Source organism: Corvus hawaiiensis, chromosome 18, assembly GCF_020740725.1.
Source record: "Corvus hawaiiensis isolate bCorHaw1 chromosome 18, bCorHaw1.pri.cur, whole genome shotgun sequence".
In the NCBI taxonomy this organism is placed as follows: domain Eukaryota; kingdom Metazoa; phylum Chordata; class Aves; order Passeriformes; family Corvidae; genus Corvus; species Corvus hawaiiensis.
Window position 1 is genome coordinate 5657827 of NC_063230.1, and position 27354 is coordinate 5685180.

At 37.3% G+C, this 27354-nt stretch overlaps 2 protein-coding genes across 2 annotated transcripts in view; one reads left to right on the forward strand and one right to left on the reverse strand.

Annotated features, from left to right (window-relative positions):
* RSPH14 (radial spoke head 14 homolog) overlaps positions 1–27354 on the reverse strand; it is a 76592-nt gene that overhangs the window by 43203 nt on the left and 6035 nt on the right. The window lies entirely within an intron of this gene.
* GNAZ (G protein subunit alpha z) lies at positions 15–27234 on the forward strand. The gene is made up of 2 exons (XM_048322407.1): positions 15–983; positions 25150–27234. The coding sequence occupies exons 1-2, from the start codon at positions 261–263 to the stop codon at positions 25492–25494; spliced, it is 1068 nt and encodes a 355-aa protein (XP_048178364.1). The 5' UTR covers positions 15–260; the 3' UTR covers positions 25495–27234.

A 27354-nucleotide genomic window follows, 5' to 3' on the forward strand; every position in this document is an offset into this window, starting at 1 on the left:
GCACTGGAAAGGGGAGTGCCATGAGATCTACTGAAGAGACTATTTCTGTGGTTGCATATCTACATGTGTTTGCACCCCTGCTGGGACTCAATTAGGTGTCTGTCTGTAGGCATCGGGGATCATCAGGTGTTGGATAGCGACCTTTTTTCCATTCAGGGTGTACCTGGCACAAGAACTGAAAGACACCACAGATCTTTTTGAGAGACGCCACAGAGTGAGACAATCTGCATCCTTTCCCTTCTGTAACTGCCTGCTGTACCATGGGATGTCGGCAAAGCTCTGAGGAGAAAGAGGCAGCGCGGCGGTCCCGTAGGATTGACCGCCACCTGCGCTCTGAAAGTCAGCGACAACGGAGAGAGATAAAACTCCTTCTCCTGGGCACCAGCAATTCTGGGAAGAGCACTATTGTAAAGCAGATGAAAATCATTCACAGTGGTGGCTTTAACTTGGAGGCCTGTAAGGAATACAAACCTCTGATTATCTATAATGCAATTGACTCTCTCACACGTATCATTCGGGCTCTGGCCACCCTTAAGATAGAATTTCACAATCCTGACAGAGCATATGATGCAGTGCAGCTTTTTGCCCTGACAGGCCCAGCTGAAAGCAAAGGTGAGATTACCCCGGAGCTCCTAGGGGTCATGAAGAGGCTCTGGGCAGACCCCGGTGTGCAGGAGTGTTTTTGCCGCTCCAATGAGTACCACCTGGAGGACAACGCTGCGTACTACCTGAACGACCTGGAACGGATCGCAGCTCTGGACTACATCCCCACAGTGGAAGATATTCTGCGGTCTCGGGATATGACCACAGGGATTGTAGAAAATAAGTTCACCTTCAAAGAGCTGACTTTCAAAATGGTGGATGTGGGTGGACAGAGATCTGAACGCAAAAAGTGGATCCACTGTTTCGAGGGGGTTACAGCAATAATTTTCTGTGTGGAGCTGAGTGGGTATGACTTGAAGCTGTATGAAGATAACCAAACAGTAAGTACAACTTCTGCTCCTTGTTCTCTTTCCTTCTTCTCCTTTCTCCTTCACCAGTATTGTGGTCTTTTATCTCCCCCTCCTTCCTTCCCTCCCAAGGCAGTAATCCCCAACCTTTTGGAAAACCCAGAAGCTATGGTTCCTTTATTTGGATTGTTTTCCCCGCTGGACATAGTTAGTTATTTAATGTTACTTTCGGGAAATTGAGGTGCTCCTCACATGACAGCCAATTTATTATTTTTTTAGTGCCTTTTAGCTAAATGTTTACATGGTTAACTGTTACTTCAAACACCACTTAAAAAGGCAGGCAGTGGTGACATTCTGGTGTACAGGGATGGTTCATTTGGGCACCATGTGTGCAGGTCCTGGGAAATGTTGAAGGTAAAATAATCATAAGTAACAATTTCCTCCCCCTGCCCTGCCTTTTTTTCCCCCAGAATTTTCAATAGGAATTTGGGATGAAATTAATTTTTAAAAGTAATTAAATATGGTTTTGAATTAGTATAACATTTTTATATTTAAAATTTTCTTTGACTGTTTTTGGTTAAATGGCTGATTTGCCTTGTCTGAAGAACAGCTATTCCCATTTAATAGTCTTTAATGTTGTTAGCTTCTGGATTTCACAGCATGCAAATACAGTTTTGTTGGTATATCTTATCACATAGATAATATTTCCCTATTCTTATCTTCTGTAGTGATTTTACAGTTTATAAACCGCTCTTCTATTTTCTTCTCTGTACTGTTCTGATGAGCCATTCCACTGTCCTGTGTGTGGACTTACGCTTCATTATCTGGAGATTCTTGTCTTAGCATTAGTGCCTTCCTATTGTAACAGATTCCTGTATTTGATTCTTGGTTAGTAACCTCCTCTTGACATGAGAGAAATATTGCCACTAATTCTTTCTCCTTATTTTCAGACATATTAGGAAAAGTATTTTACATCTAGACCCTGACTAGGAGTTACTTAGTTCCTTGCAATTCTTTTGACTTTTCCTGCCTTGCTGTTCAGGTTTAAAAATCAAAAAGTGCTACCTGAAACGGAAAAAAATCAATATACTCTGAAAAATCCTTATGGACATTGGTCCATACACGTCCAACAATAGTACCTACATTGGTATGTTACTGGAACTGCAACACTGAGACTTCCACTCATGAGAAAAGCCCTACAAATTACAGAGTTGCAGAGTGTAAAATGCTTCCTGGTGTAGTATCTATGGTGAAGAGAATTGCTAAATAAAACTAGTCAACTGCCAAACATAACTTACTGCTTGAGAGAGCATGTAAGAATCTGGCTGATTTATAAACTGTGAAAGTTGAGCGAATGATCTGCATGAATACGGTAACTTCTGTGATCCTGTTGACAGGAGTGGAGAAATGCTATGCATGAACTCTGTCTTTACTGCAGATGCATTAAAGTAATGATTGACAGACATGGTAAAAAATGAGGGGAAAACCGGTTCTGCACACTGTGGCTTCTGATTATAGCTGAGTCGTGAAGTCTGCTGAAAGTGAGATTGTTGTAGTGACACCAGTGTGCAGAAGGGAGAACAAAAATAATGCCTAAACTATCAGCTGCCTGGACAACTTTTCCTTTGAGTGTAATTTGAAGTGACTAAGTTAAATTTATCCTGCCTGAAAACAAATAACAGAAGGGGAAGGCTGACTTTTTCAGGGGCTTTTGTCTTTCTCCTGATATGCTTTATTCTGGGTAACATCACGTACAGGAACAAAATCACCTGAGTTGACAGTTTGTGGAACTGGACAAACCAATTTTTTATTTGTCTGTTTAACGTATATGATATTTAGCTGTTTACTAAAGAGAAAGATAAATGAAGAATTCCAGTTCACTTTTTTCCTCCACCTTGTGTGTTTTCCTCTGTCACCTTGTAACAATACTTTTCCTGCTTATCTAGGGTTATCTGGAAATATGATCTGTGTCTGGTTTCACTTCTACAATGTTTTGGGAGGCTTTTTTCCCCTACCCAACATAATAAATATAGATTTATCATTCCATGTACCATAGCTAGTTAGCATGACTCAGCCATGTAACAGCCACCTCTTCTTTTGACACAGTTGCAAAATTGGTTTTTAAAATACCTTTGGATTGGTATTGATTTATTGTATGCTTATTATTCCTGACCAGCACTCTGAGAAGGTTGCCTTAAGTTTTTATATCCCACGCTGATTTCTTCTCTATTATGTCAAATAAATTACTTGTTCTATTTTTCATGGCCCTTAGCAGCTGATTGACCCATTCTATCTTTTATTACATATTAAGATGCCATCTCTTGTCTTTGATAATGTTAAATTATCAAACAATCATTTTTTTGCCTTCTTACATGTTGCATCATGCACTTTGAAGGCACTACCCTTTAATATCTAAGTGTCTCATCTTTATTTAAATTTCTCCTTAAATTAATGTGTGCTAGAGAATGTTAAACAATCTCAAAAGTTAGTGCTGCTGCCTGTCACCATGAAAAGCACTCTTGCAGTTTCTCTGTGAGTGTCCCCATCTGTCCAGCTCTGTCTTGCTATACATTCTCATGGATGGTTTTCTTCCACAGCCTGTAGCTGCAACAGGGTTTGAGACTATTGGAAACATTTCAGAGATGCAATACTAAAATACATAATGAACTGAGTTACACATGAGTGTGTGCCTGAGAATTCCTGAGGTCAGTAGTCACAAGAGAGAGCCACATGGTGCAGGAGATACCAAGTAAAGGTTGTGCAGATCTAAAAATGACACTAGTTCAGTAATTTTATAAATATGGATGTTAGAGGAAAACTGCTTGCAGGTAACAAGTAATTTTTGTTCCCTTTCTTACAGACACTGCAAATGAATATAAAAATTAAATTTTAGGTTTTTTGAAACTATTTTTTTAGTATCTTGTTAAAAAGAAGATGCAGATGAAAAAGCCAAAATGCTTCTGGCAAACAGTTCAGGCTGGAGTAGGCTTCATGCAACACTAATTGCTGGGGTCATAATGGAACCTCTCAATTATCTATTAATAACTGGGAAGCCTTCTGTCATATGTTAATTGTATGAATTCTGAACAGAAATCCTGTTTCTGCCAGGAATTCTTTTATCAAGTAAACAACATTGGTAACATTTTTTTCTTTTTTTTTTCCCTGAGGCCAAATACTTAAGGGGCTTATTTGCCTTTCCAGATAGTTCAGCTTTTTGAGTAATACAGGGTATTAAAAATCCTTTCTGGCATGCAGCTCTTTTCCTGCAATGCTAATACTAACAGTCAGGACAGAGGGGAAATTGTGATCCATGTACCCATAGCCCTTCCAGCACCTGTTATTATCAGTGGTAAAACGTCAGGTCAGAAAACGTTTTTCTGACAAACTAAGTCACTTGGGAATCCTAGAAAAAGATTGACCTAAACTGTTCAATTTTTTTATGAAGCTTTTCCATTTCAAGATTTTTCAGAGTGAAGTTTGTGTGGGAGAAAAGCCTAGATGACTTCAGCATTCATGTGTGTAATCTTTCAGCACTGCAAATGAAATTCTAGCCTTTTTTCACTTAAGAAAGTAATATATATAGTCCCTTACCAAAATTTGACTTTATGTAGTAATGCACCACAATTCCAGCCTCAGGACTTGTATGCAAGCATGTACCTTCTAAAACATGTAAACAGCAGTAAAATAACCAATATACATAACAGGAAATGATTGATCAACTGCCAATTTTCAGGTTTTTTACTAGATATTCTTTCAAGTCTAAGGATTTCTTTTTGGTTACATTGTTCATTATAACTGTATGCTCCTTATGAGAATTCACATAGAACACACAGGACAGCATTTTTTCATATTTTGGATTTGTTGCCATACCCTGAACTTTACATTCTATGTAAAGATACTAACTTCAGATATAACTTCAGATACTAACAATAACTTTATAGGCAAATAATTCTGTCTGTGTGTTCACTAAATTATTTTCTCTAGTTGGAAAAAAAAAAGTCATAAATATGATAATGTGTCACCCTATGGAATATAAAAAATAGACACATTCTAATGCCATTGTGTGATTGCAGGAAGATACCAATATCAGATTGTAAAAGCCTGCAAAGCTTTCCTGTGAGGCTTATCTATTTCATGTCAATAGACTAATCCCTAAGACAATCCCGCATTTAAACCTACAGATAAATAAGTATTTCTGTCACTGTAGAGCAGTAGGCTTAATTAGCAGAAATTCACAGGGGCAACAACAGAAAGACTTTTATGCATTCTGGAAAACCATGACATGGAACTAATGGTCCTACTGGGCAGTATTTGTCTGCTTTGGTATCCAGTGTTGGTTGTCAGACTTACACCTGAATTAGATGACTGAATTTCCCAGTGTATTTAGGTAACAGCAGGCAATGGCTCAAATCCCCCTATGACAAATGCCTGAGAAATTATGTAACTCTTTTTTTGGTCTCTGTGACTGGCTGTATTCAAAACTCCTAGACTAGGTAAGGTGTTTTGCTGTGATTTTTAAATTAAATTTCAAGCATTACAGCACTAAGGTAAATAAAACATTGAGGCATTAGGAGTGGCAGAATGCTCCCAAATATCCTATGAACTTCAGGCTCAGAATAGTTCTTAGGTGGAAAGATATGGGTACTGACAGATTAATAAACAGAACCTAAGTTAAAATCTTGGTTACCCAGTAACACTACTGTTCTTCAAACTATAAAAGAAGGAAAAGCCCCAACCAAAACCCAGCTGAATTACAGTAATGCCTATCAATGTAGAGGTAGTAAAGCTTGCTCTGTAACTGCAGGGTTAAAGCAGCCACCAGCGTAGTACACATGAACACAAGGCACCTGTCAAGCACTGGGAGAATTGTAATGAGTCAGAAAGCCACTGACACTGACAGGCAGAAGAGCTGATCATATACACTGGATAATATCAATTCGATAAAGAATCAGTTTGTGAAGGAAAGGAACTGAATGTCTCTGCCTCTCTCAACAGGGTTGGAAAGCCATGAACATCTTCCCAAATATATTGTCATAGAAAAGATACAAGTGAAATCAGAAAACTGGTTATGGGAAGGCAATGACAGGAGTTAGAAGAGGAATACACCACAGCAATACAAGGTTCTTTGACAGCTATTGTCATCTTTATGTGCAGCTGTCTAGATGACTATATTGCAAATCATTTACTTAAAAGCAAATCCTAAATTTTTCCTTGAAGAATCTCTTGAACAGTAAGGAATGCCCCATAATTTTAGGGCTGTGAGACACATGTGACAGGCCTAGCCTAGCCTTATGGAAAATATGCTTCCTGGACATTTAGAGGTTTAATCTTCATAAGTTACTTGGATTCTCTGAAATTTAATGCATATGAAGTAGAGTGGCATAGTTCAGGCAATCAGTGTTACTTCTTTGAGATGAAAATATGTAGCTTTTTATGCGAACTTTACAATAAACTGAGCAACTTTTAAAAGACACATGAGAAACATTGATGATATAGATGAAGCTTGGAAATTCACTTGACTGTATTGTAAGGGGTCTAGATCCCACTTGAAGTCCAATGCCATGAAAAGAATAATGTGAGTTTCGAAACTTAGAATCAATCCAGTGTAGAGAAGTGCTGATATCATCTCTCATAATTCTGTATGTTGTCTACTTAACAATCACAGCGAATAGGAATGTGCCAACATGAAAAAAAGGAAAATTCCATACTGGTCTAGAAAAACAGCTACTTTGGGTTATTTTGTAAGTTTATAAGCTGTAACAACTCTCTGTGGTATGCCAACCCTGGAGAGTGTAGTGGAGCCCAATTAGCCTTAAAAACAAGCAGAAATGCTGGAACGAAGGAGGATCCTTGCTGTTCAGACAGCTTCAGAGTGAGTTTTGGTGGTAGTGAATTTTTCAGAACTTTCTTCCATTATTACAAGTCAGTAATTTAGATTGCAGGTCAAATCAACTACATTGTCAGGTCAGCATTGTCCATGGACTGGTCCCTGAGCATTCTTGTTCTTGGAGGGCTACAAGATTCATCAGGTTCTCTTTTTAAAAATTCACTATTAAGTCTGCCTACTGCCTTTATACTAACATCCTTGCAGGGTAATCATCCTAATAATCTTTTACACTAAATGCAACACTGTCAAAACCACTCGGTGGTTATACTATCAGGATGTTCTGGCTGAGTTGAATGGCACTGGTAAAAGGAGCCATTCTAGGCCCTCAAGGAAACTTTACAGCTTAAGAAAACATAGGGGTTTTTAAATAGGTTTCTGGAGAGGTGGTCAGTTTTATTTAAGCTATAAAGTTTTGCAAATACAAATATTTGACCGCCATACCATATCTAGAAATATTTTCATGGGGCAGTTTCAAGTGGTACTTAATCTAGACTAGAGCCTTTCAGATACACTTTCTTTGTTCCTTTTTTTTTTTTTTTTTTCATTGAAAATATTCTGTGGATGCAAAACTCTTATCCCAATTGGAAACTCATTTTGCTTGTTTTCTTTGTAAGGATAATTAGTGACTACTCTCTGTCAATTCTGCAAAATCCCTGAATTTAATTACTTAAATGAATTTTTAAAAATCTCAGTGACTTGGCATGCAGCTGAAATGAATTCTAATTCTGCTATATTGTTGTCTTAATCCTGGCCTGTGTTTATGGCATGTTTTAATGTAGTGTTATCTGTGAATATAGTTACTCTTTCTGTCATTAACTGAGATGTTAAAGAAGCTTGGATATTAAATATATCCTGTACACTTACAGAGATTTAGTCCTATGTGCTTGTTGCTGCAGTTTTACTGCTTTCAGCCTTTTTTTTTCTTTTTTTGATTGTGCGCTGCCAAGACTGAATACCTATGTCTGTATCTTGGGAAAGATTTTTGAGCATCAAAATGCATTTTTGAAAGCTATTAATACGCTCAGTTAAACTTTTAACTTGTCAACCAATGACAGTGTCCCCTGATTATACTTCAAAATTAGCAGACAATGAATAACTCCTCTACTCCAATTAATTCAGCTCTCTAACTCCTGTCACTTATTTTTTAGACATTTAAGCTTGATACTGTCCTTTCTTTCCATTATTAAGCTGATTGAAACAACTTGCTTTTAAAATACACAGTCCACATATTCTCTGTATACTTTTTCTCATTATTTACTGATTTGCCATATTTTACTTTGCATACAGGAACCAACTCCCAGCCATTTACCATCAGAAGAAATAAACTATTGATAATAGTTTAAGACAATTTAGCATAAAATGAGAAGCAAGAATCCATCAGTCTATCAGTTATGGGGAGAAAGCTTGTGACTAAACTGATTTTCCAGAACACCAGGATGGTATGTCAGACGTGCTGCACCTCCTCCAGGACAGCCAGGCCCTCCAGTTCAACACCCTGATGTTCTCTCCCTCTGCTGTTTCTCTGGCAGCATGGCACTGGGGTGTCCCAGCAGCTGACAATGGGCTTCAGCTGTGTCCTGCCAAAGCTCCCAGTGCTTCCAGCAGCCTGAGCTTTCCCACTGCAACTCTGACATAGCAATGAGCTTATTTCCATTAATATTCCTCCAAATCAGTTGGAATTCCACTGGTGTAAATATTTATGCAGTAGCGCCCTGATAATACTGACAAGGGATGTCATTTGACTTGTCAGAGTACACTAATTTTTATAAAGCCTGTATTAGGTGTAGTCTGATAGCATGGATTCTCCTGGCAGTGCTACAGAGAGGGATGGTTCTAGTAAGAGCTTGCATAGTGCCTTTGCTGTTCTTCAGAAATCAAATGAAAGCAGGATTTAGAAATAAATAAATACCCCCCCAATAACCCACACATGGAAAAAGGAAAATAGTCCAACTGAATTGGAAATGTGAGAGGTTAACAAAGGCGGTTAAAGATATGTTAAAAAAAAATAAAATGAAAGGTCGACAAGAGTAAATGCTTTGTGGCTGTGTCTAAAATGTCCTGGAGGCAGTGCTCTGCAGAGCATCTGGCTGTCATTGCTATCTAGCAATCCAGACTGAGACTCACAGCATTTTAAAAGGTTTCAAAAGGTTAATTAGTTTTGTAGAGCTAAAAAGATTGTGAAAATACCTGCTTAGTGTATAAATACCTGAAGGAACAAAAAATGCTCAATATTTAAAGAAATATGTAATCTAACAGAGAAAGGCAAAGTAAGAACAAAAGGCTGGAAGTTAGGTTGGATAAATACCAGCTTGAAATAGTGGGGATTTTAATTCTATTTTTTTTAGGAAAGGGGCTGAACCACCTTTTCTGGAAGCTAAGGCTGATGTGGGTGCAGCAAAGACATAAAGGTCATTAATCTGTTAGAAACCATGGAAAAGCCTGACAATGGTCATGTGTAGGAATGAGTGCTCGTTCCCCTCCCAAAAGTTGGTGAGATCAGTAGCTCAACTGAAGCGCATCTATACCAACACCCACAGCATGGGCAACAAACCAGGGAGCTGAAAGCTACTGCACAGCGGGGAAGCTGTGACATAGTTGCCATCACAGAAACATAGTGGGGATGACTGGCACAAATGAAGTGCTGCAATAGGTGGCCAGAAATTCTTCAGAAGGAATAGGGGAGGTGGTAGGTGATGTGCTGCTTGGAGGCTGCATTGGCACAGCAATCACAAAATGACAGTTTTCAATTCTCAGAAAGTAAGAAGGGAGGTCAGCAGAACTGACACCTTGGACTTCTCCTGCTTAGGAGACTGGTTGACAGAGTCCCTTGAGGGGACAGTCCTGAAGGGCAAAGCAGTCCGGGAAAGCTGGACGTTCTTCAAGAAGGAAATTTTAAAGGCACAGGAGCAGGGCAGGCTGTCCCCATGTGCCACAAGATGAGCCAGTGGGGAAGAACCTGCCTGGCAAAATGTCTGCTCCTGGCTTGGATGGGTGTAGTGGTTTAATAGAGTCCTGTAAAATAGACAACTAGATGATGAAAATCCTCATATCATCATACATGTAGCTTAATAGTTGAAATCTTTGTTTTACTGGAGAAGAAGTACTGGGAAATTGTACAGAATTCCAGCAGATTATATTGTAGATGCTGATCTCATTTTATTGACAGTAGTTTTTAAACAACAAAGTGAATGAAAATATTATTGCCACTGATTTTAATATGAGCAAAACCAGGCTCCATATTTTAATTCTTTGTACTTTGCTTTCCTGATTAATACTTCTGTATTTCTGTGCTCTTCGCATTCATTAGTTGCTGTGAGGAAATTGCTAATTTTTATTAGTATGAATTCTCTTTATTAATACTGCACATTCTCAATTGTTTCCTTTATTGGTAAATAGATCCTGGATGGTATCTTGCTTTCTGACTCATAAAGCTGAATTTCCTATTTAGAAGTCAGTTTTATATGCAATTTCTTGTATTGCTCAATGTATAGGTACAATATAAATAGGGACGCTTTCTCTGTTATGAATATGATTATCCTCTGAACGATAGGGAAATTACGTTATTATCCGAAAGTGCAAGCTGGAAACCAACGGGTTTTTTCCACGGTAATAAATCCTGGACATAAAATATCTCCACTGTTCTTAAAATTAAGTGGTAAAGTGGTATCTGTCATACAGCTCTGATTAGGGCATGTGGCATTTCTGGTGGGAGAAAGAATATAAGTTTTTAAAAAATAGAAGTGTAATATGACTGAAAAATGCACCTTCCAGAAAGAATGACTGAGCCATTGCTGTCTAAATCCTCTAATGTATCCTCAAAGGATCTTTCCTTCAATATTTGTTTTGTGTCCTGCTGTTCTTTCTCGTTGTTCATCAGATGACAAATGCTTCCTCTAAATCCTTGCTATTCCTTTTGATGTGCTCCTCTTGATTCAGTGTTTATGTCACACACTGCCATTCAGGAAGGAGCCCAATCCCCAGAGCTGAGCCCTGAATGTCGGCATGAGAATACAGAATGGTGTATGAAAGGGTGTGTATTATTTTTTAATTATTAAACTTCATAAATGCAGTCAAAATAGCATATCTGCAGTGACTGTACAACAACAATTCCTAAACTTTTCTGTGTTAAAATGTTCCTTTTCTGTGGTAGAGCAGTGGAGATGAGGGCTTTATTTCTTGATTGTTCTATCAACTTGCATCAGTGGCTTAATCTTTGTTCTGTCTTGTTTTTCCCAGTTCCAGAGGTGTATGGCTTATTAAAAAAAAGATGTTCTTGAAAGAGATACTTCTTTAAACACTTTTTGTAGCATAACAATATCTTGGAGTATTAGTTGCACACAGAGCTTGGATAATAAGTTTAGCAGGCTGGTATGTTACCCTTGTTTGAATGTCTTTCAAAAAAAGGATTTACCAATAAACATGCCAGAAGTCATGCTGATTTTATAGGTAAAGACCAATAAACATTTTGATAGATCTTCAGTAGTATGCACTGGTCATCTGCCTTATGATTTGCAAGGTTTTTTGAGAGTAATTTCATGCAAACAAGTCAATACCACATTCTTGACCTCCACTACTAAAAGTGACAGTATTTTGACACATTTAAGTGTTTGTCTTCATAAACTTATATTTTAAAAATACTTTTGTTCTTGGAAAATGGAAAACACACTAAGTCTTTTTGCAGTAAATATTCTAATAGCAAGGTTTTAAATTATACATCTCTTTACTGTTTGTTTCTCATAGATTTTTAAAAGTTGCCTTTATTTTACAAATTGTATTCCATTCTCCTTGAGGGTCAAAGTACTACAGTGGAATCCACCCATACTATGGTCTTTTAAGGACTGGAGCTTATATTTTGAATCAGAAAAACAAATTTCCTAGAATATAAATGCTTATTTATACTACTAGAATAATTTTAGTAGTGCTCAAGATTCAAATCTCTATAATGAGCAAACAACCAAAATAATTAGTCTGAGTAAGATTCATGAATAAAAATATAGGTAAGTCCGTGTATTTCCTGCTTCCAATTAGATTTTCTAAGATTAAAAGAATGTTGAGGTTTTAGAGTTATTTTAGAACATTAAATATACTCACAGCTCAAATGTATGAGAGCCTTTTCGAAAGGGTTAAATTTTAATTTTATATCAAATATTCTATTTGCAATAAGTGAAAGGAATTAGAAGCTTTATACAGGTAAGGCTTTAAAATTTAATTAGAATAGTTTGGAGTTGTGAAATATTTTTTTCAGTTACCAAAAGTAATTCTACAAGTTTAAAACATCTTCTGTGCCCTTGAGAAAGCTTTCAACTTCTGATAGCAAAAACTTAGCAGCATTTTATTTTGCATTGTTCTGGGAAATCTTACATTCCATTCCTGCTTTTTCTGCAGGTCAGGTTTGTCCTGCCTATCCCTTCTACTGCTGTCAGGAATTAATTCTGGGTCTGCTCTCTCCACAATGCATTCACTCACACACATGACCATTTACAGACAAGAACCCTAAATTTGACTGCCTGCTTCAGCAATACAGCATCTGTCATTTAAACCATCTCTTTATCCCTTTTTATGAATATTTTAATGCCAAGAATATAAGCACACTTCTCTGCTATTTCCATGGAAACCTGAAGAGGGACTTGAAATGAATGCAGTAGAAAACAGAAGTTGGAGGAGAAGGCATCTCGGGTTCTCTCTCTGTGCTTAGGACAGGTTCAGGAGTCACTGGACCAAAATTATTCTTTGTTATTACTGGGTACAAAATTAATTACAGTATTTCTGACCTAATATTTAAACACTTAAGTTGAAAATAGGAAAGCAGTACACAACCCAAAATACAGCCTTTTCCCTTTTAATGGATTGAACAGAAAATCAATCTACACTTACGTAAGAAATCCAAGAAATGGACAAGTGATAGGCAGCCTTGCAAATAAATGAAATCCCTTCCAGCCTGCAAAACTGGTAACTTGGTTAGTTTTTCTCCTTGTTTCTTCTGGTATAAGTAATTCTCAGAATGTCTCTTTCTTGATTCAATCCTAGATCCATTAATTAAGAGTCCTCCAACCAGACAGCAGCTATTTTACAGAGACAACATTACAAGTTCATTTGTTGCAAAAGACATCAGGCAGGCTGCCAAGGCTACTGCATTGTTACTCACATGGAGTAAACATTTTTTAAAAAAAGTTAGTATGACTTGTAGTTCTGTATTAACAGAAAAGATCAAATGTTCCAACAGCTTCCTTTTTTTTTCTTCCCTGTTGCTTATTCTGTTATCCAACTTGTCCTTACTCTACCAGCACTTCCTGTGATTCCCCTTGTCATCCCACAAGAACCAATACAAGTGACATGGTAATGTTTTTGAAATAAGCAAATAATGCTGTTTCTATTGTCTCCTGAGAGCAGGAGCGTCCCGTGAGACACTTCCTTGGGTAACTCAATTAGTCTCAGCAATTCTGACACTCCTTCTGATCTCAGTTATCAATTTCAGCTGGAATTGTTAGATGGCAAGTTAAAATAAATAATGTGACATACTTAGATGTATAGAATTCTGCAGTTTAAGGAAAAACAATCTAGTCTACCTGAAATGCACACACACAATGAATAATAAAATTTGGTGATGGATGTACAAAAGGCACAGCCCTATCTTCTAGCACTGCATATTCTAGGATTAGTGTAAAGTACCATAAGAGCTTTTCCCCAGTGTAGAAGAGAAGGAATTTTAGAATAATACAGTAGGATCAATTTAGAAGTAGCCACAGCCAAGATTCTTTATCAGATGCCTGATACCTAGAGACACACTTAAATACACCAAAATGACTGACTCTTGCTGTACCAGACTAGTCATGAGGAAGCTGGGGACAGAAGACAAGAATTCTACCTTTCTGCAAATGGTAAAGTGTATGGTGATTTTAAAAAAATACTCATTTGCAGGAAAAAAACCCCTTTCATTATTAAAAAAGAAACACAATTAAGAAGTCCACAATTTTAACAAGATCTCCTTAATATTTGGCACAGACATGGTCTCAGAGATGCTGGGTTTTTTTCCTAATTCCTTTGCAAGTTTGAATTATTTTAAACTGTACAAATTTCTGTGCTAATATGAATGGTATGAACCATTATTATGGAGATCTGATTAGCCTCTAATGGTACAAAATTATATAAGCACTGTTTCTCATATGGAATGTACAAGTCAGGGGAGGAAACAGCACTGGAAGAGTGAGAAGGTTGGGAGTAAGTTTAGATTGTGAAGCATTGTGAGTTGAGGATGAGGTGGAGATGAGTTTAAGTGCACTGGTACAATCAAATAATCAAGTTAGTAAATGGGAGAACGTTGTTGTAACCTTAATTTGACTGTCGTGTTTCTCTATATTTTGATTCCGACTATATTGATGATGAGTTTTTTTCCATAGGTTTTATGCCTCTTTCAATGAATGCAGTGATTTTTCTATGATTAATGGGGGCCTGTGATAAATAAGACTGTCAACTGCAGGAACACTGCCATCATCCCTAGCAGAAGGAGGAAAATGTGAAATGAATGGAATCTTATGATAATAGGAAAACAGAAAGTTAATATGGCTAAAGCAATGGAAGGCTACTGAAAAACTTTACTAGAACCTAGCATAGGTCCATGTTCCTTTTTAGTTCCAAATGTGTTTATTAAATGACAATTTTCTTAGATAATCCCATATTCTTCTTTACTTTTCTCAAAGGGACCTAATTTGAGATTCTGTGATTTGATTTGTAGTAGGTCTGATTATTCAGAGCTGTATCAGATATCACTGATAGCTTGAAAAACCTATTAAAATTTGTTAAATAAATTAATGTATGTGCTGAAAACATATGTTCTAGAAAATGAGATTGGGTGTCTAGAATTACTGGGTTCCTTCTAACTATAATTTCTCATTGTATAGATTGTTTCATTCCCTATTTATAAGTTCCTTTTAACAGCACCGCTTGATCTGACAACATGCTGTGGAAACAAATGTAGTCAATGAAATATTCAGATACGATAATTATAAGCTTGAGAAGAAACCAGTAATTCTGTTTTTTGAGCAGTTCATAATAGTAAGTCTATAGTAAAGCACAAGTTTATAAATTGAGTTGTGACTCTAAAGACAAATATTGACTAGCACATGACATTGTCCATCTTGCAAGTTGAATGAGACAGAGTTCAGTGAAGAAAAAATGTGTTCCTGTAACCAGAGACCACAATGTCAGGTTGTTTGGGGTTTTCCTAATTACAATCTTATCAAACAGAATTATTTTTACTTTGTCTGTAGCCCAACAGATTAGAATTTCCATCTCAAATATGAGAAAAGCATTTTTTTCAGCATATATCACCATTTCTTTCATTCTTCTCCAACTGCTCTAAAATAACTTCATAGAAATTATCTCTTGAAACTGATTTGATCTGAATCCCAGTAATGCTGCTTAAAACCAGAAGAATTTATAGAAAGTGAAGACAAGATTCTCCATGATGATAAACATGCTGGTTTTGCACTCTTAGTACTTTTCTCAGCTTGCAAAAAAGGCCAAGATCAGATCCAGATTTAGACCCTCTGCTTGAGGTTGCTTTGCAGTTTTCCCTTCAGCTTTCTTCCTCTTGCCTTCCCATTCATGACTCTGAACACTGACCTTTGTGCCCCTCAGCCTTTGTTTCTTCCAGGTTAGTACGAGGCAACCTCAGAACACCCATGATGGGAAGAACTTTTTTAGAATTACAGGCAAGGGTGCTAAAAATAACCACTTGCTCCTGCTATCTTCATTTTGCAACATGGACAGGCTACAAAGGGAATGCAGCTGTTGTTTCCACAAGAACAACACTAATAACACTTGTTGGACTAAACTCTGTAAGCATCCTATCTGAACTATCCTTAAAGGTGCAATAAAACAAGAAGACAGCGCTCCTGCAAGAATTTCAGCTGCCTGAGGGCAAAATGCATCCCTCTCCAGATGTCCCACAGTTGGAGAAATGGTCTCAGGGTCTGTGGGAATTTTTTTCTCCCCTGCAGTAAATTTATCAGTATAAATGGCTATTTACCTTCGCTGGTGTATAATAGGCTGCTTTTATTGTTCAGATACTACTGAAGAATGAAACGACTGGCCAACTTTTTCTGGTGAAAACTGGTTCAGCATCAGTGTGGACCAGTCTCTCTCTCTTTCTTTCTTTCTTTGAGAAAATGTAGTTATCTTCCTGTCATTCAAACACTCCAGCATTGGACAATGCAAATTACTAGAGGTCAGTACTTCTAGTGCCAAGAGCCTTTGCCTACCTTTCAATGAGAAACACTCACTGCTTCAAATGATAGTGAAGTGTGTGAAACAAACTTTTTCTAAACTGGGCAAGACTAATGGGAAAGGCAAAATTGCCTGGGAACTGAAGCGATTTTACATGGGTTACATAAAGGAGAGGTTTTCACCAACAGGGAAGTAAACAACTGATTTTTCCCCAAGGATGAGCTGTTCTGGCAGCCAAAACACATAAACCAGCTGTACTAGGTCACAGCCAGTACCTGCAGCAGTCTGTGTCTGACTGTGGGCAACAATGGACATTTAGGAAAGAATATGGGAACAGATCAAGCATACACTGATATTTCCTGCAATTTACCCTCCCAGGTAACTGAACAGCAGATTACATCAACATCTTTCTGTTTAAGTGCCCTTTTAATTTAATTGCTCCTTGAACCCAATTACACTTTTCTGACTTTTACTATTATCATTATGATTCTCTAACATCTCATGACAGAGTTTTACATTTAATTATGCACTGTATGGAAGGAATACTTGTCTGGTGTCAGAGAAATGAATTTCATGTTTCTTCTAGCATTGTAAGAAATGGTGAAAAAATCATCTGCTATTCAACATTTCCATACCATTCATGGTTTTGTGAGCTCTCCTGTGTTCTCTCTCAGCTATTTCTTTTTCCAGATTGTAAAGAACTAGTTTATTTAATTTCATATGATATTCATGCCATGCTTATGATAACTCTTGCTGGTTTTCTCTGTTTTCTAATGCTACGGCTACAAATGATTCCTCATCTTACATCCCTTAGCTTTCAGAAAGATCCAGAGAGTCTTGTTTGAAAGATGGACTTGACTGGGTTGAAATGAAAACCTACTTATTTGATAAGCCCTCTTTTCTTTATATCATATGGGTTTTTCTCCAGAGAAAGGGCATTCACAGGCATGAGATTTTGCAATCTGTCCCCCTGCCATTTTTTCATTACACAAAATTACTGAACTCACTAGTGCATTCTAGTAGCACACTAATGGGAAAAAGTAATGGAGTCCTTTCATTAAAAAAAAATTAATTTCCTCTTATGTATGCAATATATTGTTTTACTTCAATTAAGACAATTGTCAGGAAGCAATATTCACCCTATTAATACCCTTTACCACCCAGCAATGTATTAGAAAAACGCCCATTTCAAAGAAGGTGCAATGAAAAGTGTTCTCTCCTTTTACATACAGTATCAGCCAAAGCTTGGGTTATGAATAAACTATACGAAAGGTAGGTTAGTCAGTAGCCTGCAACAGTGAATAAACATTTCTCTTTTTACTTGTGTATTTCCATGTAGTTCTCTTGCAGAATTCTGCACTATCTCAATAGCTTAAGGGCTATTCTAAGGATCAGAGAGCATAAAAGAACAGAAAATAGTAAATCCTGGGTATTCCACAAAGGCCACAACTCCATTTGTTAACTATTTCCTTTTCATCCTGCCTCAACAACAGGATAGTGACTCTTTCCATCAAAGAATAACCCCTGTCCTTGGATTTGTCTCTTTGGAAGGCAAAGTCTGAGACCTGCTCAGAACTGTGGGCATAAAATTGACTTCTTTTTTATGCATTCAACTACGAATATGGTTTTACATTTCATGGAATTACAGAAATGTAGGCTGGATGTGATCTCTGAAGGTCTGAACTATTGCCAACAGTAAACCAGGCCAGCTATGGCTTTATCAGTTAGCTGAATGAAAATCCTCTATGGATGAATATTTCACAAAACTCAGCAAATTCTTCCAGAGCTGTGCTAGTCTTCTAGAGAAAACCTAACATCTAATCTGAACCTCCCGAGCTTCAATTCATATTCATTGCTGTTTACTCTCTCCTCTGATACTGCTGGGAAGAGTTCTGCATCACCATTACTTCAAGTAATTGTAGGCTGTTACCCTTTGGCCTCCTCTTTCCCAGCCCAAACAAGCCCAGTTCCCTCAGCCTCTCCTTGAAGGTCAGTGCGGTGTTACGTCTTCTGGGTAGACAGAGACTGGAATTAGGAAGAAATTATTAACTATGAAGGTGGTGAGGCCCTGGCACAGGTTGCCCGGAGAAGCTGTCATGCCCCATCCCTGGAAGTGTCCAAGGCCAGACTGGATGGGGCTCTGAGCAACCTGGTCTAGCAGAATGTGTCCCTGCCATGGCAGGAGTTGGAAATAGATGATCTTAAAGGTCCCTTCCAACTTAAACCATTCTGTGATTTTATGACTGTCTAGACACAGAAGGCTGATAACAAACTTAAGGGTCTCAAACAAGGACAGCTAAAGTCCCGGACCACTTTATGTGGTAAACTGTGCAACACGGGAGCTATGTGGAATATGTGTTTGAAATGTTCCTTTTGCTCTTGAGCTAAGCAAGTAATCTAAAGGCCTGGAAGAAAACAAAAAAACCCACCCCACTTGAAAACACTGAGTAAGTGTTGAAAGCAAGTGAAATATATTACCAGAAATAGAAAAGTTGGATTTTATGACCATATAGAAAACTCAATCTAAGGATAAAACATCCAGGTATTTACAACTGAAATATGGATGTTAAAGATACTTTGAATATATTTTCAAGAATTGTGAGATTTTAAATGAATATGCTTTTATCAAGAAAATGTTTTTAAGCTAGATTTTTGCTAACCTCCAGAAATATGCAGTTTGCCTGGGATACTGTACAATGCTTAAAAAACTCCACCCCCCAAAGCAAGCATAGGTATTATACGCTGCAAATTTACTTCTTAGAACTACGTGAAGATCCTAATTTGTACTCAGAAAATCTTAATTTTCTGGCACTGTGAAAGATCCTAGAGATTTATTTTTATATTCCTTTTTTGGGATGTTTGCCCTCTTAGAACTGCATGTGCCCCAAAATGATACACAGAGAAGCATATGCACTCATAACACAGCGTCCAGAGGCTTCTGTAGCGGGAAACTTTGCTGACCTTTGAGGCAGTAAAAACAGAGTGTTAATAGTCGTTTGCTGAGTAACTGAAGCATAGAAAGCCCTCCTTTAAGGAGAAAAACCAAACTACCTGCCCATTTCTTAATTCTCTTGGGTACTTTTACTGCAGCCCTAGCTGGACACTGTCTGTGAAATGCACAGGTTTTAATATGCTGGCCCATTGCAACATTAAGTTTCTTTTGGCCTGTTGTCAGCTGCAGCAGCATTACTTTGGCCAATCTATTACTGCTTTCCAGAAATCTTGACTTGCGTGTCTGTCCTATCAGGCACAGGACCAATATTGACTGCCCCATATTTCTATTCTCTTGAACATACCTTTTTCTAGAACTTTCCTCTGGACTTGTAATTCTCTTACGGGTAGTGATAAATATAACACGTATCACATGCCCATTTTGTGACTTCTAAATATAATTTTCCTTTACTTCATCTTACTTAAAAGATATGTATAGCCGGTCACAAGCAATAAAACAGTCTATGAGTATGCCTCCACTTCTATTTTGCCCCTTTCCTTGTTTGTGGAACAGCCTTTAATACCCTGGCCAGACATACAGGAGTAGCCTTTATCTGTATCTTCTAGCATTTCTGTGGAATGATGAATGTCCCACCCTTTTTGATCCTCGAACTCAGTAACCTTTTCCATTGCTCTTCTGAGAGTTTTCTATATATCCTTTCTTTAAGTTCCCTTCAATTTATAGGTCCTAGCAGAAGCACCTGTTGTCCCGCTCTTTCCTTGGAAATCCCCTGGCTCAAAATCTAATCCTCCAGTCAAGAAATTTAATCAAACTTCTTTCTCAGCTCAGCTTCCTTTACTACAACCATAGCTTGGTGTCTGACTGTACTTAGTAGGATTAACAAATCTGCATTGTTCCTGATCTAGGAATATAAAACAGTTTTGATAGATAGTATTAAAGATTGCTTTACCCCAGTCTGTCACTGGCTCATGTATTACATGTATGTAACTACTATATACCAATGTTTAACTTAGCTTGTGCTCCTAAGACATGACTTGTTGTTTCATTGCAGGCCTGAGAAGTTTCAGGCACCAACTTTCAAAGACAAATGCTCAGGACTCTTAAAGTAATACTCCCAAGCAAATCTGCTTTGTCTGGTCTAGTCCACAGTAAGGCTTAGTAACACTACAGGGTTTTCTCAGTCACAGAGAACATACATGATAAAATATTCATAATGTTGTTCATTGTCATCCTATACAATAGCCAAGACTAAAGGTCCTCTTGTAATTCTCATTCATACTGCCAGATTCAGTTATCATCTGCAGAATTTTATGTAAAGACAATAGCAATATTCAACAGGAAACCATCATGGGAGATAGTATGCTGCATTACCACTTCACAAGGTTTATTTTCCCTTGCTTCTCTGAAAAAGAGGTATCAAATACTGACTACTGCCTCCTCTACCAGTTCTACATGTACGCACGTATAAACTGTAAGTACGAACAATTACAGGACACTTTCTTTAAAATAAAGAAGAATTAATTTGGTAGTTTACAAATTTTGTTTGCTAATATATTGTTTCCTCCTGATTTGAAAATGAATCTGATTTAAAAAAACCTCAAAGCAAACTTGTTTCATGCTTAATTAATTTTTTTTGCCCTCACCATATAAATAGATATCTCCCTATCAAAATCACATGAGATTTCTTCAGGGCTCCACTTCATAATACATATGTTTTTCAGCCTTCTCTAAGTTAATGTCATAGGATTTCATAAAGATTCAATATTCCTATAATATAAAACCTTTTACAATCCTTTTCAATTTCCCTTCATTGTGTTGGCATAAACTAACATGCTACATTAGGCTTCCACCTTTCTACACTTCACAGTCCTCATATATGCAAGACGCTGAAAGGAATTTTGGTAGGAAGGACATAAATAGATGGCATGTGCATGTATGTATGATAGGTGCTATATTGACACAGCTGCTTCTAATTATCCTGAGCTCCTTCCTGTTTTGTTTACAGCATGACTGGTCAGGACTTCCTGCAGTGGTTGTAGACCAGTGTAACAAATTGTTTGGGTGACAGGATAAAGAGTTTGTCTGCTTGTAGAATAAGTTAAGCTGCTAAGTGATTTAAGACCACTTCTTAGTGAATTCACAGTGGGACTTACCCTTCCATGCCACCCCTTCTAATTTTGACAGTTTAGGTTTCCAACATTTTCCAGGAAAACTTTGGGCTCCTAGGATTGGGAAAAAAGGTCTGGAAATGGAAACAATTTTGTCTAGTCAAATCTTTATTGCTTACCCTGTCCCTTCTGGGAGATACTAAGGCTAGAAACAGGTATATACAGGACAATCCAGGTAAAGTGTTTCATCTCAGTTTAATTCTACCTCAGTGGGGTTCTTAATTTCTTTGAGAGAGGCTGGATTAAGTCTATTTACTTCCCTCCAACAGATAGTTTCTTTTTCATTTTTAGATGAAAGAAATTTTTTAAAACTCATTAAATTATCATAATTTTTCCCATTTAGACCAGCAGCCACCTCAGCCTATACATTCTTGTAGAAGTCTTCTTCCTTTGAACAAAACACGAATCATACAATAGTCTTGTATGCCTCCCTTATCCAGCACTCAGTCAGGACTGCCTGACTGCTACACTGGAAGGACATTTCAACTAGCACTCATTATAGTCTTTTCTACAAGAAAAGAGTGTCTCTTTGTATTTACCCAAGCTATCTCTTGCTTTCTGTATTTTTGTTTGTGAAATTCTTCTGCTTTCCCTATGGTTTTATTCAAGCATAGATTGAATTCCTGAATTGCTTTGACTACGACTGTCCTGGGCAATGGTATTTCCTTCATTTATTTTGTAGACTGTCCTTATTTCAGAATGGATTCCATTATTTTTGTCTATTAACCTTAAGGAAAAAGCATCCAACTGATTCAATTACCTTTTTACCTCACTACTCCTTCTTCAAATACTTTAGCTTCTTCTGCTTTCTTCAGAAGGTCTTAAGTCATGGATCTCTAAAGAAGATACTTGAAACAGAGAGTGTCATGCCATTTTGTGAAATAGCTCATAGCTACCAGCATATGCGAAATGCCAACCACTATTGCAAGGAAAAGCCTCTACAGGAAAATAGCAACAGCTTCCACTGGTTATTCCAAGATTTACTGACATTAAAGATTTCCTAACTTTTCTGGAAAGCAAATATTACTATTCCTTCACAAATTTTATTCATTATTGTTTATGGCTTACACAAGATACATTTGATTTGGTTTAGTTAAGGTGTTCAAATCCCCAAGTGCCTACCAGTTTTAAAATACTGATGATGAAAGAGAAATAATGACTGAAAGATGAAGTTCTTAAGATTTTAATACAAATGACAGCTAATTCCCTTATTTGTGATAGTTTCTCTCTTCATAATTTTTCTTTTTTAATTTCAAAGCTCTCCCAGCTGTGATTAGAAAGCTTTAACGTGAGTGCCGTAAGGAGATACTACATTGCAATTTGGCTCCATTTATCAACTCTGTTTTTTAATTACTTGCTATCTTGATAACTGGGTCTTCCCTTTTGGAAACGCTTACTTGTTCAGAACTCTTTCTCCTAAGCACACCTCTACTGTTCCAGAGGATGACCAGGGATGTTTGTGCATCTGCAAAGTATTGGAAACATAGAAACAGCCATCTGTTCCTTAGCATGTTCTTTCCCTTAAGCAACCAATTCCTTGTTCTTACGCTCAGAGAAGAATTTGCAATTAGCCCCCAACAAGGCCATCTGGATAAGGCATTGGCATTATCTTGCTTATACCCCAGCTTGTGTATAATTATAAAATTACAGCACCACTTTTTTTTTGGCCACCTGGCTATATACTCCCTTCAAGGTTCCAGAACTGGTAAAGACACTGCAGAGAAGAATGCCTATCATTGTTTTACTACGTTTTATTACACCTTTGGGAGTCATCCAACAATTTATTCTATTTTTATTATAATAAGCCATAACCCTCTCAAGTTCACTTTCCCTATGATATGTGAAGTAGTTTTACAATATTGTCAAAACCAGAAATGAGCTTGTTATGCTGGGAGTATATGAGTGGATATATAATGTATTTTTACTGTCAGCCTTGACCTTAGAACTGTGGATATATCACTTCTTAAAATATGGCAAGACTTTCAGATATTGAGCCAATATTATAATATTACATTGAAGAAGAAATTTCTTAGGTGTCAAGATCAACAATTTACTAATTTTTTCTTTACATCACACAAGAGATCACCAAGTTTACAATAATTTAAAACTGACTGTCCTTTTCTACGTGTTCATAACACTTCACAATTTATGGAAAGGTTTTAACTCTCTGCTTTTGTCCTTGGATTACAGATTCCAATGGAGGATTTAGTAGTAGAGGGACAGTGTTATGATTCACTACAAAATACAATAATGAACACAAACCTCTTAAAATGCAATATCCTGTTGGCATGATTGTTCTGAGAATTGGCCAAAAACCTATATTAGCTCTAAAAGACTTTTTTCAGAGTATTAGTAGCAAAAGCATTTTGACTGAGATAAAAAATTCTTGCTTGGTTATTATCAGCTACAAAATCAGGAAAGGAAACTCTGAGTATTTGAAAACAGACCTATGATGGTTTTAGGGGATTATCTGTTGTGTCAGTATTTTCACTGTGAAAAGAAATGCTCAAACATATTTTTAAAGCTATGTTTTTACACCTATAAATCGGTCTGTATATACAGTAGGCTGGAGTGTCAGATGACCCCACCTTACAAAGGAAGAAGTAAACAAACAGTCCCCAATATCAGAACTGTCTGACTTAGCTTGTATTTCAGTGTGCCTTAAGAGGCTCATGAGTCAGCTTTGCCCCTGGCTGCCAAGGCAGTGCCAGCCCTCCCAGTGCACCCTGTGCTCCTGGGGCTCCGGAAATGGCCAGGAACTGCCACCAGCCTGTGGGTTTCACCTGTAAACACAGAGCTAAATCAATGCCTTCATGGAACTCAGAGAACACAGCATGCAATTCTGACCAAGTCAATCCTTAGAAAATGAAAAGGAGTAATAACACAAAGTGAGGAAGGTGTAAGAGATAATTTGAAAAGCTTATGTAAACCCGTCTGCTCCCATTTCAGCAACCCTGCATTTTTAAGGGGTAATGTTTTCAGTATACAGCTTTAGTATAACAGTAACGTTCAAAACATTATTTAATGATGTTCAAAACATTAAGTTGCAGATTTTCTTTGAAATAATAACAATACAATGTATTTTCATTCCCAAATCTAAAAAAAATTAGATTTTAAATAAGTAATATTTTCATATTAATTTCTGTGTAATAAACAATGAACGATTATTCTCTCTTCATCTCACCAAGTGACTCTAGTGAAGTCAAGGGAGATGAACTAGACACAAATTTCAGGAGAATTAGGCCCAAAATACTTTATTTCTATTAAAAGCCAAAGTCATCCTCTTGCCTCCACTGTTTGTTCCTTCAAAACTGAAGAACTGGCCAGAATACTTCACGGTTAAACAACAAAAATGCCCAGACTCTGATTATTTTCATCCCCTCTGAACACAAGCCAGACAAATGGAACACATACATATTTGCAAATAGTCTTGTGAACAAAATATACCCCTGGTTTTTGATAGCCCAAATCCCTGCTGTTCACTTACCCTGGATCACTCCCATGACTCATGATGTATGCATAACATTTTCTGAAACCTAAACATGATGGAAAAACACTGACCTTGCCAAAAATACCTGATTAAGGTATTTTCTGTATCTACTTTTGACAATACTTGAGTGATATTTCTTTTAATAATCTAGAATATTTTCTATTCAAAACGTTACGTCTATTTACACCTATTTATAGGTGTAAACCAAGCAATAAACTCAGCCTCCCAAGAGCCTGGTACCATGGACAGCTCCAGCAGCATCAGTGTAAGTGTCACAGCGGCAGCAATACCTCAGGAACATTCAAGATGGCTGCTGATTTCTAAGGGGCCTCTCTGCTTTCAGTCTATAGCAGCATTGGATTTTAATTTCCAAACGTAATTGTGGTAGTCATGCTCAATTGTTCACAAATGGAGTTTACCTGCTCAGGGCAGCAGACAGAGCTGCATTGCTGACACTGTTGTTTCCTCTCCTACAGAGTCGAATGGCAGAAAGTTTGCGTCTGTTTGATTCCATCTGCAACAACAACTGGTTTATCAACACTTCCCTCATCCTTTTTTTGAATAAGAAAGATCTGCTGGCAGAAAAAATCCGACGCATCCCCTTAACAGTCTGCTTTCCTGAATACAAAGGCCAAAACACTTACGAGGAGGCAGCAGTCTACATCCAACGCCAGTTTGAGGACTTGAATCGCAACAAGGAGACTAAGGAGATCTACTCACACTTCACCTGTGCCACTGATACCAGTAACATACAATTTGTGTTTGATGCAGTGACAGATGTCATCATTCAGAACAATCTCAAATACATTGGCCTCTGCTAAGAATCCTTGGGCTTAATCTGTTTTCCTGGAGTGATAAAAAAGGGGCTAACCTCTTCCATTTCTAGTGGAAAAAAATTGGGCAACGTTTAATAGCCCAGGGAGAGAAAAGGGGAAATCTGATACATGAACACAGTTCCTCTTATTGCCCCTTAACCTGCTACATCATTTCCCCAAATATTTGTTCTGGAGAGTGAGAGCCTCCTCTCCAAGAAAACAACACACCCCCAGCAAAAAAAAAAAAAAACCCAACCAACAACTCAAAAACCCCAAACAGAAACAAAAAAAGAGATTGAGGCCTAACTCTGTGGAGATGTTCCACCACAGTCACTGCACTTTTATTCCATTTGTTTCATTCCATTTCCTACAGTGGGAGTGTTACCATGTTCTGTGTAAGAAATGACTCTTTATGCAGTTGTCCTAAAATTTTATTGACATAAAAATACGAATCTGGTGAGTGACAGATGAACTCATTTGCAGGGTGTGGAGCAGAATGCTTGTGTTGGGGAGAAAAGCTAGTTCAAACCAGAAGCTACTGAATGAGAGATTTTAAGGAAACTACTACTTAAATTTGTAGAGAATGGGCATGTGCCCACAATATTGGTATCCACAGTCAAGAGTATGTACACATCCATCATGTATGCACATGCACATGACTCTCAGCATATACTATGTACACACTTCTGCTTTACTTTACTGTTTCTCATGGACACCTTGCCTATTAAAGGAATTGTTGGTGCACAACTGTTTTGTGATTTCCAAACTGACTAGCAGCTCTTTCTGCTCTTTATGGCTTCAAATATGCAGCAAAACTACACGAAATGAGTCTTTGAATAGGCCAACCTAGGTCGGTGTTTCTTTTACTGATAAGGAGTTTTATACATCAAAACAGTCTTCTTTTACATCTTTTTTTGCCAAATCTTGTGGTGTTTCATGAAAAACCAAATTATATTTAAGAAGTAGGTTAGTGTTCCTTTTTTAATACAGATTTAAAAAATATATCACAAAGCAATTTTTTAAATTATTGTTGTAGTGTCTGGATTGCTGAATGTGAAAATTGCCAACGGACAATTCTGTTCCCCTGCTCCAAATATTTCTGGGTATTGTAATATTGTAACAGATTTCCCAAGAAGCAGGAGCCATGAAGATTGTGTAGTATATAGCCTCCAAAGTCTTTTTTTGTTGGTTTTTAAAATTATTTTTAAAATGTGATGTGTTATTAGAAGGTTAAAGATGAGCGATACGAACAATAACTAAATGTCTTGATATTTCAATCTAATAATTTAAATTATTTACAGTTTAGTGAAGTTAAGGAAACTGAAGAGATGCAATCTTCACCTCCAGGTTTCATCTCATAAAGAAACACTACTGGATGGAGTAACATTCCGGCAAAAGTTTGAATGCATAAGAAGCTCTGTGGGACTATACTGGAAAATCTCATATGGATCATATAGACCTAAGTCTTTGGTCAGTTGGTTCTTTCCCCTGCCATAGAAAAGACTTCTTAAAGACTTCAGTGTAAAGTTGGTGTGTAAATATATGTTTGATAACTGTAAAGCACATACGTACACAGAGACACAGACACACATGCACACTGGAAAATCACCTTCTACTTTTGTTCCCCTTATGTACTATGATTAGTGCAAGAAATCTCAGCCAAGGGCTCTAAGAAAATTAAAACAAAATGGTTAATAACATCAACATCTAAATTGTCCACTTCAAAAATAAACAATTCAAAATATACTGAATGTGTCTACAGTGTGTTCATTAAGTAGTGTTACGACAGTTACTTAACTGGATAATGCTTGTGAAGTTTTCTTCTAGTCTAATTTTGAACAAGATATTTTATCCCTGTTGAAGTCA